Here is an 18279-nt window from a genome sequence, read left to right as displayed (position 1 = left end):
TGAGAGTTTTTAGATGTTTGGAAGCTCTGCCTGCAATTGATGCACCTCTGAATAGCATTGATTTAAGTCTGTGGAGGGAAAAAACATACTTAAACCCACTAAGCCCAGTTTGTCTTCTTCCACCCCGAAGATCTCCCAGATCTTGCAGAAACTATGCAGTGGATATTCCTTTCTTTTGTGGATGCAAACCAAAGTCCCTGTAATTGACCATTTTTGAATTGGACTCTGAAAAGCCTTTCCAAAAATATTCTTATACTGGTTCAGATTTAGATCGTAATTGCTTCCTGTCAAGAAAACCATTTGCTAGCCCTGCAGACTGTTGGGTGGAAGAACTAATTGTTTTAAGGTGCTTGTTTCCTCTTCCCTCCAGAAGATCATCACCACCTCCCTCTGTCTGTTGTCTCCATTGCTTGTGTGCATGTCCCCTTGCCTGTTTCTGTCAAACAAACTGCATTAAGTTAAACTGTTCAAGTGCCCAGGTTTTCTTGCCCTCGCTTCACTCTGACAGATCATTTGGATGAATACATGAAACAGAGCCTGCTTGGCTGACAGGCATAGAAATGCAGAGCTAGGAAAGGTTGCCATGCGATGGGAAGGGTGGTGCATTTGGAGCTGAAGTCAGGCTGCTTTCCTTTCTTTAAGCCTCCTCAGTTGTAAAGGCCCAACAGGCATACATCCTTCAGGGAAAGCTTCTGCAAGTGCAGCCACATTGGCAGGGTGGCAGAGGTCTCTGGGATCAGCACCAGAAAGTCCTCCTGGTATGCAAATGTGCTGCAGGCTGTGCAGGGCTAGTAGCACTAGAAAGGTAAAAAACCAAGCTGTCCCTAAAGCAGGTACTTAGGGTTTCTTTACGGAAAAGCAGAGCTGAATGAGTCTGCATTTGAAAACGTTTTCCTCATTGGTGAGATGCTATATATGGGTTCTCTGTAATACTTCAGCAAGGAATGTGAATGTGTTTCCTCCTGCTTCTGAAGTTCTCCTAGTGTATTGCTCCTGCACACAAATCTGTTACCTTCCACTCAAGAAAAGCAGAGATTTTCAGTAAAAGTCTCCTATGTAGTCTGTTAGTCTTTGCCTGAAGAATATTTACACCTTGTCTTAAAATCCACCTGTATTGTAACAGGTAAGGTTAAATTGGCATGGTGCTCGACACTTAGATTGGTTCTCTCAAAGTGAAGGTGTTTCAATATTATTTAGAATATCAGCACACGGGCAAACCCTCCGTGAAATCAGTGTGAGTGCTGGCTGGTTTAGAACTGCCGTCACAAATAAAGGCTTCAAACTTTTGTACTGACTTAAAGGTTTGTGAGGATGAAAAACTAGGAAATCGTAATCAACTTCTGCTGGGGTACTTTCTCCAGGTCAAGTAGCCCCTATGTGAGTAGTTACGGCTGCAGCGCAGAGGACAATACCTGGGCTGTTTTAAGTGTAGCTGTACTGTGGCAGCATGCCCATTTATTGTTAACAAGATGTGCTTCCACCAAAGTTTTTCAGAGGCTGATCAAAGGAAAGTTATGTACCACAGGGTTTATTTGTCTGGCAGGAACTGGTCTGAGAATAAGGTACACAGGACTGGAGCCATTGTAATGAGTTAAAAGTAGTAGCAAATAGTTGAATACTGGAGTGTTCTGTTGGTTCTTGTATCCTTCATCCCACTTCTGATTTTTCAGTGCATTTTCATGTGTTGTTTTTTTTTTCTCTGCATTTGGTCCTGGGGAAACATTTACAGAGAAAGCGCAGAAGCTGTGTAAGGGCCCAATTTTGCTTAAACTGATGCTGCATAAGAGCTGCACACGCCTGTGTTGAGTTGCTAATCGTCCCTTTAAGTTTTGAGATAAATGATGGAATTAAAAAAACCCAACCAAACAAAAACAAAGGAAAAGTTTTTTTTTTTTTTCAGCTATAGAACATTGCCTCTCCTTCTGCTGGAGGGGAGCATTCTTTTCCCGGTAGGTCTTAATGCCCTGAGCAGTGTAAGTCATAAAATACTCCTAACCAAATCAGTGGGAACTTACTAGCTCCTGCTATTACCTTGTTTGCTGTTCTTTAATAATGAGATTGAATTGCCTTATTTAATTTCTTATCATAAATCTAATAGTTCTGTCTTCAGAAAAGCACTTCCCTCTTATTACACTTCTCAAATACCTGTAAAGACAAACATAGCTTTCCAGAATATGCTCCAGGTTGGTGCAGGTTTAAGGTAAATGTCATTTAGCTGAGATGCACTGATAGCAAAATTTAGCTGAATAGCGAAAAGGGAGAGTTATCTCCATCATATCAGTCTGGTAGTATGAACTACAGCTTCAGATGAAGTGCTTTGCTTTTTCTGCTTTCCTTTCACCTGCTGATTTTTGCAAAACAGAGTATTTTGAGTAGGCTGGATTGTGTGCAGGAGGGAGTCTGAGAGCAAGGGCTCTTGAAAGTGCTGAAAACCTGTTTGCTTTGGGTGAAGATTAGACTGCTTGGTGTGCGTGTCGGTGTGTTACTATGCTGTTTTAGGCTGTATTTCTCTGTCCCAGGTCAGACAGTGCAGTGACAGTGGCCAATGGCTGGTGGAAACAGCCCAGACTCTTAGCACTGTTCCCATATCTATGACCTGTGTGGACACCTGGACTGTAGATAGTGTGAGTTTTTTGCAGAGATTTCATCCTTTATCCTATAGAGTTTCAGCTGAATAAAGTCTATTGTCCTGTAATCTACAGACCTCCGGCACGTAAAGAGTAGATGTTAGTTCACATAAGTAAGTTGTGATGCCCTTATTCTACTCTCTCACGTATCTTCTCCCTCCTCCACCATTTTTATTCTCTTGAGACCAAGCTTTCAACACAGTCCTCACTGGTTTTTATTTTTTCCTTAGTTAAGGCAAGAAACAGCAGGCTCCTTGTCATCCTTGAGCAAACTGAGATAATTATGCACAAAAATATAACTGCTTATAAAGCTTTGAGTTTGATTTATGCCAACACATTGGAGCCTTTGTCTTGCATAATAAAGGACCGGTCTCTGTAAAGAGGTAGCTTGCTTCATGTGCAGGAATGCCTGGCATCTAGTGTTTGCAAATGTTTAAAGGGGGAAGAGTGTTACTACTTTCTAAAAGGTGCCCACACACGTATATTTTAGCTGTTGTGAAGTGTTTGTAGGTCATAACTCATCTTCTGTACGTCTGTCTGTTAGCAGGTTGGTTGAGCTCCCTTCTGAAGCTTTAAACCCTGCAAAGGGAAACTGAAACTCTTTGAATAAGTATCTTTTAGCTACTAAATTCTGACATCTAGGAAGTACTTTACCCTCTTCCTGCTAACCTTTCAGACCAATGTTCCCCAATAGCCTCAGGAAAATCTGGTGACCTTTCCTGTGATACTCCGTTTCTGTGTGCCACCTTCTTGTCACTTCCTCACTAGCCTGTTTTTGCAGCAAGTGGAACAGAAGGTGTCATTGACAAAGTCAAGAACGCCGTTTCAGTTTTAGTACATGGGTAAGATGTTAGGTCTCATCTGTATGCAGGACAGGCCCATGTGCAAGAGGGTGGTGAGATGGTAATCATGCCTTCTAAGGAGAGCTAATTAGTTGGTGAATTTAACTACATTGACTATGTGATAGAAAACAAACCCTGCAGTGTCCTGTTGCACTGCTGGTTTAGTAATCCTGCAGAGCACAGCCAAAACTGGGAAGATACTGTTCCATCCACAGAGAATGAAAGGAACTTTGCACACCTGCCACATTGTGTTCTTCCCCCAAAGCCATGAAGTAATGGCTTTCCTGTGGGCCTGTATTTGCCACAGTTTTTTTTCTAAAAGCTATGTTGAAAATAATTAAGGTGGCTGCAAGGTGGAAAAATTGCTGTGCAGAAAAAATACGGGTCTGTAGTGCTGATTCTTTAGGTTGCTAAAATATCAAATCTGTGCTTCCATGTAGTGCAGTGATAACTGAAGTGAACTTTATATTAGGTTGGTGGTGAGCAGATTAGGTGCAGCAGCATGCAACTTGGCATGGACTGCAGAATTCCTGAGAAGCTGCTGGAGTGGTTGGTCCACACAGCATGCAGTATCACTGTGGCTGTGCTGGGGGTGGGTTATCCTGTGAGGTTAAAGCTAGGCTGGGTGCATTCACATGTCTGTCGGTTGGTCCTTTGACAATTATTGTTTAACCTCACCCCCACAACATTCTAACAAAGCAAAATCATGCTAGCATATTCTTATCCCTTTCTCATAATCTTCTCAGCTTTGCAAGAAAAAAATAAGAAAGGTCAGTAAATATAAAAAAGACATTTATAGAGAAATGTTTCATATTCTGTCATGTAACCCAAACCGTCTAGTTTACATAGTAATAGATACTTCACAATAAGCCTCAATAATTTATTTGAATCCCTTTTAGTTTTCATATCATTACTTGGTTACCCAAGGTTTTATTTTAGTTTTAGGGTTACAGTGAGGTTAAACCTTTTTTTAAAATCAGAATTCTTCATGTTAAAGCAGTGACTTAACAAAGTATCTTATTGTTTGCTGTTACTCCTTTCTCAGTACTAAATCATCATCTGACCCTCTAAACACCTTCCAGTCCAACTAAGTAACTCAGCCGGCTGTTTTGACTTTTATCCAATAAACAAATACTATCTTCTGTGTCATGGGCAATTAAATTGCCCTTAATGTCTTGTTTTGCCAAGCTGCAGTGTTTCCACTCAGTTTGGCCTCCCGGGTGCGCTGTGCAGAGGCCAAAACTTTCACCTGGCCAACACACTTTCAATAGTAACTTTTAGTCAGTGCCTGCTTGGAGCTTTATCAGAATTTCTCAATAAGCAACATTAGTCATCCTCAAGCATAAGCATCAGGCAGCTGGCAAAGATTTGTGCAGAGTGGATTGAACACAGCAACTTAGGAGGCTTTTTTGAGGCAAACGTTTGATCAGTTGCCTGGCTTCCTCTTTGATTTTCACAACAAACCAAAGGTCCAGTCAGAAATACCACATTATTTTATTATATTACATTAAGTTGTTCCACATGTTTAAGGGCATAATCAACAGGTTCACCTGTCTGATTTTTTTTTTTCAGATGTAGAGATGCTTCAGTCCAAACCAGACACTCCAGTTGCTGCAGATGAAGTTTCTCTAACTACAAAAGACTCAATGCTCCGCAAGTTTTTAGAAGGTGAGACCTGTTTGGAGAGAGGGGTGGTAGTAGCACAGTTAAAGTAATTAAATGGAACTTAAGATTTCTCCTTGATCTATTAAGAATAGGAGCTAGTCCACTGTTTGACGTGGATGGCTTTGCCTTGGTGGGTACAAATGAGACACAACAGAAAAAGCAGCTTTTGAGGTGATTTCCCAAATGTGGTTAGTTTCTTACCAAATAGGAGTGATTTCTAGTTCCAGTCCCTGTCTGCCAGTGAGTGCAAGTGCTCAGCTGGTATCTATTCAGGACTGGCTGTCTTCCCTCCTTATTTTAGTGATGGCAATTGTGGTGTCTTGATGTGGGTGCAGGCTCCCCTTGTGGGGAGAGGCTGCATATAAAGTAAAGCAGCACAAGTTAGTGATGAATTTTGATGTAGATGCTTTATTCAGAAGGCCATCCATTGAAAACAGCAGCCTGCAAAGAGAAAGAGAACTGCTGGCTCCCAAACCTGATCTATGCTCTGCCTCTTGAGTTGCTCCCTCAGCCTTCTTGGACCAAAGCCAGACCTTAGCTCCATGCTACCCCCACTGAGCATGATTGGGTTGCCTTTTTCCTGGTTCACCAGGTTCCATGGCATACAGGCTCACCTTTTCTGTGGATGACCCAGCTGGACTCAGAGCAAGATTAAATCTGGGGCTAACTTCTTCTGTTTTCCCTGCCAACACCAAGGCTCTGGCAGTCCCATTGCATTGACTTAACCAAGTGTTACAGCATCACTAAAGGAAAGTCAGTCCAGTGGTTGGGGTATTCACCTGTGACTTGGTAACAGAGTAGGAAGTTTGTCTGGGGTCTCTTAATTCTTTTTGCTAACATGCAAATGGAGGGAAACTAGCTAGCTTTTAATTCAGGTATGACAGCATTTGATGATTTGTGCAGTCATAGTAGGAGTGAGAATAGAATGGAGATGATGGTAGCTGGGCTTGTTAAGTGCAAATGTGGCCCCTCTGAGACACATTGTTCTGAGATCAAACACATTGTCAGCTGGTGGAGATTGCTCACTTCAAACAAAGGAATAATTCTCTGTTGTACTTTGTAGACCACCATGAGTAGCTTTTGGAAACCAGTGCTCTGTTTGACTTCTTAACTGTCATAATATGTTAATTAACTGGAATTAATTGAACTGTTCCCTGAGTTCTTAAAAGATTTTCCACTATGGTTCCTTCACCAAAACAGGTGGTACAGGCTTAGTGGCAAGCACTTACGTGCTGCTAGATGTTAATGACTTCGTCAAGTCCTGTTCTGAAGGGCTTTGGCACTTTGAAGTCACTGTAAATCTGGATGGTTTTGCCTGTGAAATGATCAGCTTGGTAGAATATAGTACACAGTGCATCTAGAGGGATCCAGCGTTCAGTGAAGTGGCCAAGTTGTTTTCCTTACAGACTCTACTCTGTTGTAGGCAGTAGCTTGGATGTGCCAGATTCAGAGGAAGGAGTTTACCAGCGGTATGGTGAAGATGTATACTACTCAGTGAAACAAGATACTTTTCCACAAGAAATGGCTAGTAGACCTCCAGTTCCTGTTCCAAGACCAGAATCCAGCTCTCCACAGCCGGACAATGAGCTGTACATCTCCAAAAGTGAGTTGGGTACCAGGATGTAAACTGTAGACTAGTCAACTGTAGAATGGCCTTGAGCCAGGCTCCAGCTGCCAAATAAACACCAAGAAAATGTACTCATTTTTGAGACCTCTGGATTATTTGGCTCTGAAGCTGGATTATGTTTGGAGTCCAGTTTCAGATCTATTTTTCATCTTCTGCCTACTCTGAAAATGTGGGGATGTTGTATCTTGAATTCCTGTCCTGAACTTGCTCTTACTGAAAACAGTAGGAAGACAGGTTACCCCCAAACAGTATAAACAAATCCAACTAAATGGGAAAGATCTTGATATTATAAGGACACAAACAAGCTAATAATTGAGACATTGCTGCTGTGTTATGTTATTATTAATTCAATAGCATTTGTGTAGGCCATGATTCTATACCTCATTACCTCCCTCTGAGGTGGGGTTTAAAGGAAATCTGCCTCAGTTTGATAGGCAGTTTTGGAAATCTTGGTCATGTTTCACTAACGTTCTAACAAGAACTACAGTAACGTGGGAGAATAATTTCAGTGACTTCTCCTTCCCCACCCCATGACAGGACTGTGGGGAAAGAATGTCCAGATTTCTCTTTGAGGTGGCTGAGCTAAATTCTTTGAGGTCAGTAGAAGGGGAGTTCTACTGTACAACTCCATGTCTTGTTTTCTTCAGTGGACTTAGTAGGGTAACAGAAGCTGCAATGCAGTGCAGAACTGTGTATGCTTCCCATATTCATCTTCGCTATTTCTGTCTTCAAGAGATGCATTTCAGTATCTAAAGAGTGTTTGTTTTACAGTTTTTGCACAGAAGGCTCAAAGACCTGAGAATCTCTATGTCCCTAGAGGAGGGGTTAAGAAAGGTAAGTCAGAAGTTCACCCTGAAAATCTTTCCAGTAATGCAAGAGCAAATCTGCTGAGGTAGCTTCATTTGTATGCAATGTGACAGAACAGTCTGTTTTACAAGGCTCTGGGGATAGTGGTCCTACATGAATGACCCAACCTTTCTGACCTTACGTGATTGGAAACTTTTTATAACTGCAGAGTGTGAGGTGGGTACCCTGTTATCACATACTGTACCTATCCCCTGTCTTGGAGTTAGCCAGGATCATAGTGATCATTGAAGTCCTTTTTTATGCTGTGACCCATACTGCTTCATGAAGTCGATGTCCCACTTTTGATCTTCCAGATATAGCCACTGCCTGTTGATTTTTATTTCCAGGGATTTAGCTTTTAGTGAACTGCTTGCCATTATCTCTGCATTTGCAAAACTGTGCCCTTACTCCTTCACGTCTTATCCTGTTCACTATGAAAGTGCCAGGAAACCTCATCTGAGCTTTTACTCATGGGTTGGCAACTCCTTTTTATGTTGCAAATGAATTACAAAATGCCAGCATCAGTAGGATGAGTTTTCACCTTTCTGTTTCTGGAGTTATGCTGCACAGATTACCTAGGAAGAGTCTAACTTTTTGACTGCCAAGGTGAAAGCTCTGAGAGAGGAGAGAGAGACTTTTTTTAGTGAGGAAGCAGAGCACTTTAAGGAGGACCTTCTGTGCTGTTTTGTGTTTTTAAGAACAGAGATTATTCCTGCAAATTACTTGCGTACAAGGCTACCTCTCAGCTGGAATTTTAGCCCTGACAAATAGCAGGATGGCATAAGGACAGAACATTCTTCTGGTTAGGGAAACATTTGGTCTGTAATGATATTTTTTTTTCTTTCCATCTCTGCTGTATCAAGGGTGCTTTGTATTCAGTGAGGAGTTCAGATGCCAAAAGTTCAATAATTTTTTTCTGTGGTGTTCTCTCTTCAGAGACAGTAGTCAGGCCTGTAAGGGACGTGTCTCAATCAAGCATATATGATCCATTCGCTGGAATGAAAACCCCGGGTCAACGGCAACTGATTACATTACAGGAGCAGGTGAAAATGGGCATACTCACTGTTGATGAAGCTGTACTTCATTTTAAGGAGTGGCAACTGAACCAGAAAAAGAGATCAGAATCGTTCCGGTTCCAGCAGGTACAGGCTTATTCCACTGTTTAAGAAATACAGCTGTCTCTCTAGGTATATATCACAAGCTGTTCAGTGTGCGTATGTTTATTCCCACATATAAATGGGTCGGAGCAGGAAGATTGCCAACACAGTCCCCCAGCTAGCAGAGCTCTCTCCTGACTCAGAGGGGCTGTTCCCATGCAGCAGCAAGCAGGTAGCTGTTTCACAGTTCTGTTTGTCTTGCAAGTAGTATTGTTAGTTTTTGGAGATTGGTACGCTAGAAATTGGGCCAAATCCAGTTGGATGAATTACCTTTCTAGAGGTCACCTAGCACCTACTTGCTGGCAGGGAACTTCTGAGATGAACATTTAGCTTGTCAGTTTTCATCCTTTTCAGATTAATGAAGACTCGGTGTCCCAGATGGTGTATGGGCTCTAAAGTCCTATCTTGTAGATGGTCTCATCCCTCCCTGGGTGTTTGATGGCTCCAGGACTACCTGTTCTTTGCAGCTGGGCAAGGTCTAGCAACAGTCATAGTGGAAGTGTGTTTTGGTGGCTTAGCTGAATGAGAGAGTCACTACGTTGGCAGCAGCAACATAATGACTGGTGGAACTAGCAGTCATAGTTTAAAATTTCCATTCTTAAGTTAGAGTGGGGCTCCTGCTTTAAAACCATGGCCTGCTTTTTTTGGAGCCTTTTGTTCATGCTGTGGCAGCCTGCTCTCACACCTGAGGTGCTGGTCTGTGGTATGTGACACTGTTTTGGGAGCTGTCAGAACAAAGCCAAGATTATACTCCTTCCCATTCTCACTTGGAAGGGTGGGTCCTCTACCCAGAAACAGTCAGAGGAATCCCTCCTTCTGCCCATAAAGAAAGCAGTGCTACTTTAGTAGATGTCTGTAGCAGAGATGAAGCAGCATGCTCTGTGGCCCATCCCATGAGCAACTGTCAAAGTCTGTGCTCCGGGTCTTGCCTCATGGTACAACAATTGCTCTGCCTGCTTTTCCACCTATTCAGGGCTTTTGCCCACTTACGTGTGTACATATTTCCTTGCTGTAACAGTTGTCTCCCCCCCCCCCCCCCCCTTTCCTTGCTGTAAGTTGCAGTATGCTGCCACACAATAGTGAAGAGACTTTGCTCCCAGTTACATTTCTAGGTGTCCCTTCTTGCTTCAATGGGGATATCCTGAATTCTTTCTGAATTGTCCCTCACAGTCTGGGATGTGGCACCTTCCTCTGTCCCTGCAGTCAGGATTATCTGTTCATCAGTACAGAAAGGACTGTGCAGTTACTTGATCGTGGATCTTGTTTCTGTGCCAGTGTCACAGTGGAAACAAAATAGAGGGAGTTATAAACCAAATATGCTGGTTATCTGCAACTGCCAGTGAGTCTGTGAACTTGACCTTAGCATACACAATGAACATCTGAAAAAACTTGGCTTCTGAAAGGCACATGTGGATTTCTGAAGGGAATAGATTAAAACCTGTTGACACGGTTTGGACTTCAGCCAGGTCTAACAGGCTTTATTACAGCTTGGTTGCAAAGTTAGCTGAAATACAATATTGGTATTGTCAGAAAGCTGCTCATCCTTCTGTATCCAAAGCCCTGAAAAGAATATTTTGTGATGTTTCTAGGAAAATCTGAAGCGACTACGAGACAGCATAACGAGGAGGCAAATGGAGAAGCAAAAAAAAGACAAAAGTGCAGGTAACAGTCTCTGGTTGTGACATTCTCTGGTAATGAAGCAACTAACAATATTAGTAGGCTCTTCAGGCAGAAATGTCTCAGTGTGTATTGTAGTTCTGTGATATTTTGATACTCATATCCATGTGCCTGTTGGCTAAAACATAGGAAGTTGCTTTACTCCTCAGTTTCCCAGACTGAGGAAAGGATGCCCACATCTGTGGAGCAAATCTTGATTTTTTTGTGTTCAGTTATGATTGCCTTTATGTGACTTATGTGTTTAACTTTGTTCTCAGGTACAAAGCTGTCTCTCAGAGGCTGTGCTTGCATAGTCTCTTCTGAGCTGTTCATTTTCCCTTTCAGATTTGGAAATTACAGTACCCATTAGACATTCTCATAATACTTTGGGGAGACCAGAGTGTGGAATATATGAATATACCCCCAGGAGAAATGTTTTCCCACCAAAAAAGGAGCTAAAGCGAGGAGACTGGAAAACAGAAAGCACATCCAGCACAACAAGTAAGCAAACCCTGAGTGTCACCCTCTCTACAGAAAAGCTGGATGAAAACCACTTCCCCAGTCTGACTCTGGAGTCAGCTCAGGGGACAGGACTTACATTCCTGAATGCTAGTACTGACACTGCCACCCCAAAACCTGCATGCCTCAGGCTGCTGTTCTCAAAACTCTAAAAGCAACTCCAGGTGCATCAAGTGGTTTGGGCATCTTGTGTCTGCCTCTCTGCAGAAGGAGAACCTGAAAGCTGAGCAAAAGATTCCCTTGAGCATTCTCAGACAGGCATATCACCTGTCTTCAGTTCTAAAAAGTAGATGGCAGCTGCGCTCAGAAAAAAGGATGCTCCCTTGCTGTGACTCTCAGCAAGAGTGTGCTCTTCTGGTCTGAAGGGCATAGTTATATTGCAGGCTGGGTGTTTCCTCAATTGCTGTAGATAAATCAATTGCTGTAGATAAAGGACAGCATTTTTCATTGGTAACTGTGGGACCTCTTGAGTGACTTGGACAGTCTGCACACTTTTATTATCTTTGTTTTTTATTAGGTTTAATTTGTGCAAACTAAATACCTGCATTCTCACTGTTACTGCATGAGAAATCCTTGCAGAAATCATTAATTCATTTTGGTCCTCTGAAAGGGAAACTGAGTCCCAGTGAGGTTACTGCCTTTGTGGCTCTTGGCAAGATGCAGCTGGCACACACCCAGGGCAAGGTGCCAGAGGCAGCTGCTTGAGCCAGTAACTTGCATATAAGCAGTTGTGAGAGAAATGTTAGTGACCCTGCAGAGTTCGCTCTGTGCAGCTTGGCTCTCTTTCCCATGTCATGATTGTGAGGACAGACCCTAACACAGTTATTTAGCACTCCTAAGTGCAGCTGTTTGTACCAGCTGATAATTAGAGCTATCTCACCAAGGCTAGGGAGAGACTGCATCTTATGAAGAAACCTCTCTAGCCTCCCTTTCCAATGTACGTGTTTCTGAACATTGGTGTCCCAGCATTGCACAGCCCTGTAGAACAATGATGTATTTATGACTGAAACCAGCCATAGCAGCATAGGGTATGTTTGTGAGTTGCTGTCCCCTTCAGAGACAGCGTGACTGATTGCAGAAATGTCCCGTACTCTGAGACTATGCAAGTTAAATGGGTTTGCATAAATGGTTGCTGAAGATTGTTTAAACAAACTTGTCATTTTTTAGCTCTGAAACAGACTAGGAAACATTCCTGTGATGAGTAAGGATTCTTGTGAGAGGTGTTAAACAGCTATTGGGAACAATAACCTCTCAAGTGGTCACTTATTCCAGGAATGAATGTGTGACACTGCTCAGAACCATCAACCTCCATGCAGTTGTTAAGGACCTGGGGGCTGGTAATGTAACTATACATAAATGTTGGGTATGTAACACTTGTGAAAGTATTTACCTATCTTGCCAGCTGATACTGGCACTGGATCCTTTCAGTTAGATTATGGCTGTGAGTATTCAGCCAGAAGCCCAGACCTAGATAAGGCAGAAAATTGCTAGAAAGCAAGCAAAACGGAATGGTTTAGCCTTGTGGTCTGTGTTGTATGAACATGCCATTTGGATCCCGAACATGTGAAAAACAACAGTGGAATTAGTCTAAACAAGCATTAAAAAATGTGCACAAGAGGTAAGCATGAGGTTAGAGGGAGTCCTGCGTTAGTGATATGCAGTTGAATCACCAGGATTTAATAATCAGTTTGTTTTCTCTTGCTTGCTTACTCCAGGTAGTGCAAGTAACCGCTCCAGCACTCGGAGCATATTGAGTGTCAGCAGTGGGATGGAAGGGGACAGTGAGGTAAGCTCTCACCTCTGCTATACACTGGTCTGCTGTCCTTCAGTACATGGCTTTGTTTTCATGCAAAAGGAGCTCAGGGATGGCATTACATTTGCAGAAATGGCAAAATGCAGTCACTTCCAAGCTAACAAGAACCAAATTCCGTTGGTCTGTAACCTCTTTTCTCCATTTTGTAGGACAATGAAGTCACAGAAACAACTAGGAGCCGCAGCCCTGTTGCTCACCAAGCAGAGAGGCTGCCTTTCCCAGAAAGGCCTCCCAGAGTGCCTCCTCGAGGTGCAAGCAGGTAAAGCTAAAATGGAGCTCAAATGTGAGCTTTCAGTGAATCAATATGGAAGCCTTGGCCAGAAAGCAAGGCGGGAAGCGAATGTGTCTTTCAGCAAAATCTACCCAGACTATTACTTACGAACACAGGTTGTTAGGAATTTTAAGATCCTCGTTTCTCATCTGTAGTACTTTCTCGTTTTCCTTGGTTGGTAACATGCCTGTTGCAGTGTTGTTACTGTGGTTCACATGCTGCAAGGGGCAGCACTATTGAAGCACACGCTTGCCATAGTAAGACTGACCTGGGTGGAGTAGCATTCTGTCCTTGGCAGGGACATAGTACCTTGATCCTCCTGAGAAGATCCTCTTGGAACATACATCAGCATCATGCGGAGGGAATTCCCTTTTGGCATTCCTTTGGACTCTTTTTTTCTTTTTACAAGTTTCGGATCTTTCCAAAGCACACTTGTTTACATGTATGATTGGCCTCAAAGATAGACCTGCACTGGTTTTATGAAAGGTGTTGAGGGGTTTTGCCTTGATTTGATCAGATCACCACAAACTTAAGTAACTTGCAAACATTCCTTTAGTCCAGCCAGTGCAAGTCTATGAAGTCCAGGGCCCGAGAAGCTTATCTAAGTACAGATGCTAATAAAATTCTCCAGCTGTTAATATAGTAATTACTAACTTGTGGGTGCAGTAAGTTCTGTATGTTGGCTGAGCTCTGGCAAGAATATAGCTGGAATATACCTGTAGTTAGTTTGAAAAAAAGATTTTAAATCTTTTTGATTTTTCTGCTGCCTTTCATCTAATTTTCAGGAGAAAGTTACTGTACTATCAGAGTTTTACTCCAGCCAAGTATTATAGCATCCCTTTCTAGTAATAGTAGAATTACTGCACCTGAAGAGCAGAAGAAATAACTTAGGAACAGGCACCTTGGCATCTGCTCTGTTGCTGAATCACTCACTGATAGCCTGTTTTTCTCGTATGGCTATTGCTTGTACAGTATTCTTACATACGATGTTATTGCATGCAACGTGTAGTTCCAGAACCTTATTCTTGACTATTTTTTTTAATGCATTTGTATTCTTTTTTTATAGGCCTGTAAGCTGTGAAGGCTTTTATCCGCCACCTGTGCCCCCAAGAGGTCGCTGAATCTCTCAACATCTGTGGAATATGAGATTTTCCTGGTTTTATGTGTGTACAGATAGTTTTGGGCTGTCTTAAATTATTTATAAGTGGGAACCAAATGTTTTCATCCCCTTCCTCTTCCCTAAAGCTACAGTGACTTTTCCCATGATTTTCATTGAGACTTCTTGGCCTTCTAGAACTTTTTTGCTTGGAGAAGTTCTGGTGCTTTGGGACTTCAAGCAAAAGTTTCATGGTTGGAAAGGAGAACACTGTGTGTCTTGGCAGCCCTGCACCGACATGACGTTTCCTTTCGCCCGAGAAGAACGTGTGCCCTTTTAGAAACTAAATCCTGATAAGCATTGTTATCAGAACTCCTGATACAACCTACAAGGGCTTCATTGGAAAACCTGCTTGAAAAAGTAAAGGAAATAAGTTTTTCAAAGACTTTGTTTGAAGAACACTTATTACAGCAGGAGCTGGTGATTGTACCGCTGTTTGACATAGTGTTTTGGGTACAGACATGCTGACCTTTCAGAACATGTAGAATCTCCCTCCAGTAATCATTAAACCACTAGAGGATGAGAATTTGTCTTTATTCAATTATGTTATTTTGCATACAGCCTTGAAAACACCTTCCCCTTTCCCCTCCCTGAAGCGGACAGACATTAACAGGGTGGTTGTGCATGCTGCGTTTACCGTGAAAATTCCCACAGCAGCTGGTAAGGGACCTGCTGCATCACAAAACAGCTCTGTTTAAACATTTTTGGGGAGGGGGTGGGTACATTGTTACTTGAAGTCAGTGACTGAACTCTCAAATTAGAGACGGGAATTGGCAGCAATGCTGTGTTCTCTATCTCTTACATGTATTCACTGTAGAAGCAATATGAAGGCATTTCACTTCATGCCCTGCGATAGCTCTGTCTGCAGCGGCTGTGTCCAGCCTCTTTTCTGCCCGAGGCCTTACAAATTTAAGGAGAGCTTCCTGGTTTAGCTCTCTGTGTTCCAAACACAGAAAGCATGTAGAGCAGAAATTAATTTTGATTCCTCATCTCAAGGGACTCAATTGACAGAAGTGAGGTGTTTTGGGCTTTTTTGGGTTTTCAAACTTTCTTTTCTTCCAGGCCTTGTCATCTTGTGTGCATATCCTGGCCCTTGGGGGACAAGTGTAGGGCTCCGGTTGTCCATGAGTGACGCTGATGGGAATTCTGCAATATAACATTCAGGGTAGAGAATTAAGCATCATTACCTACTTGGTTTTCAAGCTATTCCCCCTCTTCCAGCCCTGAGAGACATAGATAGGTCTGTATTAGGTGATCCCTCAGGTACGTGTATGACACACAAAGCTTCTGTCTGGTCATGTAAGCTCCCCTTAATTTGTAAGGGAGCAGGTGGCAGAGTTACAGCTCCTTTCTCTTGCAGTGTGGCAAAGCCAATGTGCAGCACTGTAGGAGTAACAGACGGCAACTGTGACTCAGCCAGCACTGAATGACAGTGGAGAAGCCCCTGCTGCACTCAGGGGTATAGGTGTAAGCTAAATATCATCTGCACATTAAATGCATAGGGTATGATTCCAAATGCAGTTCATATAGCCTCTCCTTTTGATGATAAAGGGATGCAAGTGTTGTACTGCAGGCCTATAGCTACAGAAGTGACCTTTTACTTTTTTTTTTCTTTTCCCCTCTTGTTTTTAAAAGACCTCAGTGCCTTCCTTCTCCAGTAACTCTTGATGCTACAGGCTCTCACTGACAGTTTGCTCTTTGTTCACAGTAGCCAGGGGAACAGTGAGGTGGGAGCTGCCTTCCTGTGCTCCTCTTGGAATAGAACAAAGTTCCCAACACTATTTGGTCAAATTGGAAGCAGAGAAGGAAGTTTTGGTGCTAAAGTGAGGAAAATGGTAGCATGGATAAGTGAAAGAAGTGGGGATAAAAGAAATAAAGAGGAAATTCAACAGCTTGATTGTCTTCAGCTGCCACATGTTTTGGTTGGACACAGCTCCCTGGTTTTGCTCAGAAGTTCCCCATCTCCTTAGCATTGGCTGCAGCTGTGCTCCAGAGCTTGGAGCTGTGGTGTGATAGAGGAATTTTATCTCCTTTCGCATTTGCCAGGCACAACATAAGGTAAAAATGTAGGATATGGGGAAAACTAACAAGGCAGGAAGGGAAGAGCAAAATGTTAAAGTGTGTCATGCAGAAGACTTCCTTTCAAAGCTGTTGGACTGAAGCCGTGCATGGATCCATCTTCCCCAGCTAATTTTTAATTCTGCAGCCCCTGCATGTGAAAGCCAAATGTCTTCTGCAGGAGGGGTTTATCTGCACTATATCTGAGTGTTTGCCTTTGCACAATCCTAGTAACATGGCTGTGAACTGGATTTTTATTGCTAGTACTGCAGTGAGATGGCTTCTATCTTAATTGCTGCAAAGTAGCTCGTAAGTAGCCTTTCGGTCCTCCTCCTATTTGCAGCTTACATGCTTCCTTAGCCTGACCTGTCACATAAAAACAAATGCTAGTGGGGCTCTGGTTTGGAGGAGAGGTGAGCTGGGACAGCTGGGGCTCAGAAATATTACAGCTGTGGTCTGTTCAGGACCCTTCTGCACTCCCTAAGTTGGGGGAATCAAAGATGCAGCTCAGGCATTCCTGTCTTACTTTCTCTTTGTAACTTCTGGATTACTTGGGGATCTCACTGTGCAGCAAACACAGGAAAACTATCACCCTATCCAAGAGAAAAGAAAAAGCACTAAAATTGCTTCACTGTTCAATGCAGATGCAGACACAGCTTTCAAGTCTCTTGCAGGCCAGAGGAGATCCACCTTCTTAAGATGCCAAAGGGTTTGTCCCACATGAGTTGGGTTTCAAGTAGCTGCTCGAAGCCTCCCATGGCTCAATGTGTGGAGTCCTTGTATCTGTGGATTCTGTGCTGCTGAGTGGGCAGTGTGTGTTGCTTCTACCCAAGATGAGAAGTGCACTGAAACTGAAGCTCAGAAGAGACCAGAGAAGAAAACTGCATGCAACCACATTGTTGGTTACTCAGAGTATGCCTGGGGGGTGGGGGGCGTGGGAATTAAGTGTGTTGGACATTAGAGCCCAAGGACTGAACAGATGATGAAACTGATGGTAAAAAGTAAATGGCCTGGCCACCTGTAGGGCATCAACCAATCCACCATGCTCGGGTGGCAGCTGGCTGGCCTGGGGAAACTGCTCTTTGTACAGCGTGCCTCATGGAGCCTGCTGCAGCAGATGGCTCTGGCTGGCCCTCTTGTTGACTGAGAGACTTACATACTGAATAAACTGAAGATGCTGAAGCTGCCTCTCTGTCTCCCAAGGGTAAGCTACTCTGTTTTGGACTGAGATGCAACAACGAGAAAGAAACATATGGTGTTATCAAAGCTGTCTACAGCGTGTGGTTTTTTTTTTTTTTTAAATATAAATGGGTTTTGAATGGGTTTTGACAAGTATCTCTCTCCACAGGGACCTTGCTTCTATGAACTAGGCAGGAGATGGCAAATGTACTATCTGGAAAAGGCTTCACATAAATGTAGCTTACTAGAACACGTTCGGGGAAGGCAGACTGAATGCATAAGACTACAGGGGTAGAGGCATTTAGTGCGGCATGGTGGCCAGTGATGACTAGGATGTCCCTTTTCGCATTGTTCCTAACACCACAGAGCAGCACCTGCATCCTCACCATCTGGTCTATTCTTTTGTTGGCTTGTGCCACACCCGAGAAGAGGGTGTAGCCCCTGTATTTCTTTTAATATTATGTCCGTTTGGTTTGGGTTTTTTTTTATTTTTAATTTGGCGGGGCGGGTTGCGCTCCTTCAGTCCCCCGGCCAGGCGTGCCAGGCTGACCCGCGGCGGGGTGCGAGGGCAGCCTCGCCCCCCTGCCTCTCACCCGGGGCGGCCCCGCTCGCCCCCCAGCGCCGCAGGGAACGGGGGCGCCTGTCTCTGCAGGGCCTGCGGGCGGCCTGGCGCCGCGCCGCTCTCGAGCGGCTTTACCTCGTTCCGCTGCTCGATATGCTGCGGCCTTACCAGCTGCACAGTAATGCCCCGCGCCACCGAAACCGCCGGGCCCCAGCGCGGCCGCCATGCAGGCCGCGGCGCCTCTGGAGGCCGCAGCCCGTCCCGCCGCCCGGCTCGGCCCCGTGCGGCCGCCGTAGAGCCC

At 43.7% G+C, this 18279-nt stretch overlaps 1 protein-coding gene and 2 long non-coding RNA genes across 5 annotated transcripts in view; 2 read left to right on the top strand and 1 right to left on the bottom strand.

Annotated features, from left to right (window-relative positions):
• The window catches only part of PIK3AP1 (phosphoinositide-3-kinase adaptor protein 1), a 45016-nt gene extending 30311 nt beyond the window's left edge, over window positions 1-14705 (top strand). For all 3 annotated transcript variants that reach the window (XM_055720585.1, XM_055720586.1, XM_014281873.3), the window contains 9 exons: window positions 5042-5137; window positions 6558-6737; window positions 7533-7595; window positions 8544-8749; window positions 10354-10426; window positions 10766-10921; window positions 12655-12725; window positions 12902-13011; window positions 14090-14705. In XM_055720585.1, the coding sequence (XP_055576560.1) occupies window positions 5042-5137; window positions 6558-6737; window positions 7533-7595; window positions 8544-8749; window positions 10354-10426; window positions 10766-10921; window positions 12655-12725; window positions 12902-13011; window positions 14090-14144 (1010 nt within the window). In that variant the 3' untranslated portion in view covers window positions 14145-14705. The remainder of the gene's footprint in view (window positions 1-5041; window positions 5138-6557; window positions 6738-7532; window positions 7596-8543; window positions 8750-10353; window positions 10427-10765; window positions 10922-12654; window positions 12726-12901; window positions 13012-14089) is intronic.
• LOC114016488 (uncharacterized) lies at window positions 14697-18275 on the bottom strand. Its single transcript, XR_008733857.1, has 2 exons — window positions 18147-18275; window positions 14697-15325 (listed from the first exon to the last, which is right to left on the bottom strand). It is a non-coding gene; the product is annotated as an uncharacterized LOC114016488 (long non-coding RNA).
• On the top strand, window positions 15323-17893 carry LOC129736784 (uncharacterized). Its single transcript, XR_008733858.1, has 2 exons — window positions 15323-17441; window positions 17586-17893. It is a non-coding gene; the product is annotated as an uncharacterized LOC129736784 (long non-coding RNA).
• Window positions 18276-18279: the final 4 nt, after the last annotated feature.

Source organism: Falco cherrug, chromosome 9 (genome assembly GCF_023634085.1).
Source record: "Falco cherrug isolate bFalChe1 chromosome 9, bFalChe1.pri, whole genome shotgun sequence".
Classification (NCBI taxonomy): Eukaryota; Metazoa; Chordata; class Aves; order Falconiformes; family Falconidae; genus Falco; species Falco cherrug.
The sequence above is the reverse complement of the archived record's forward strand: the minus strand, read 5'-3'. Positions and strand labels throughout refer to the sequence as shown.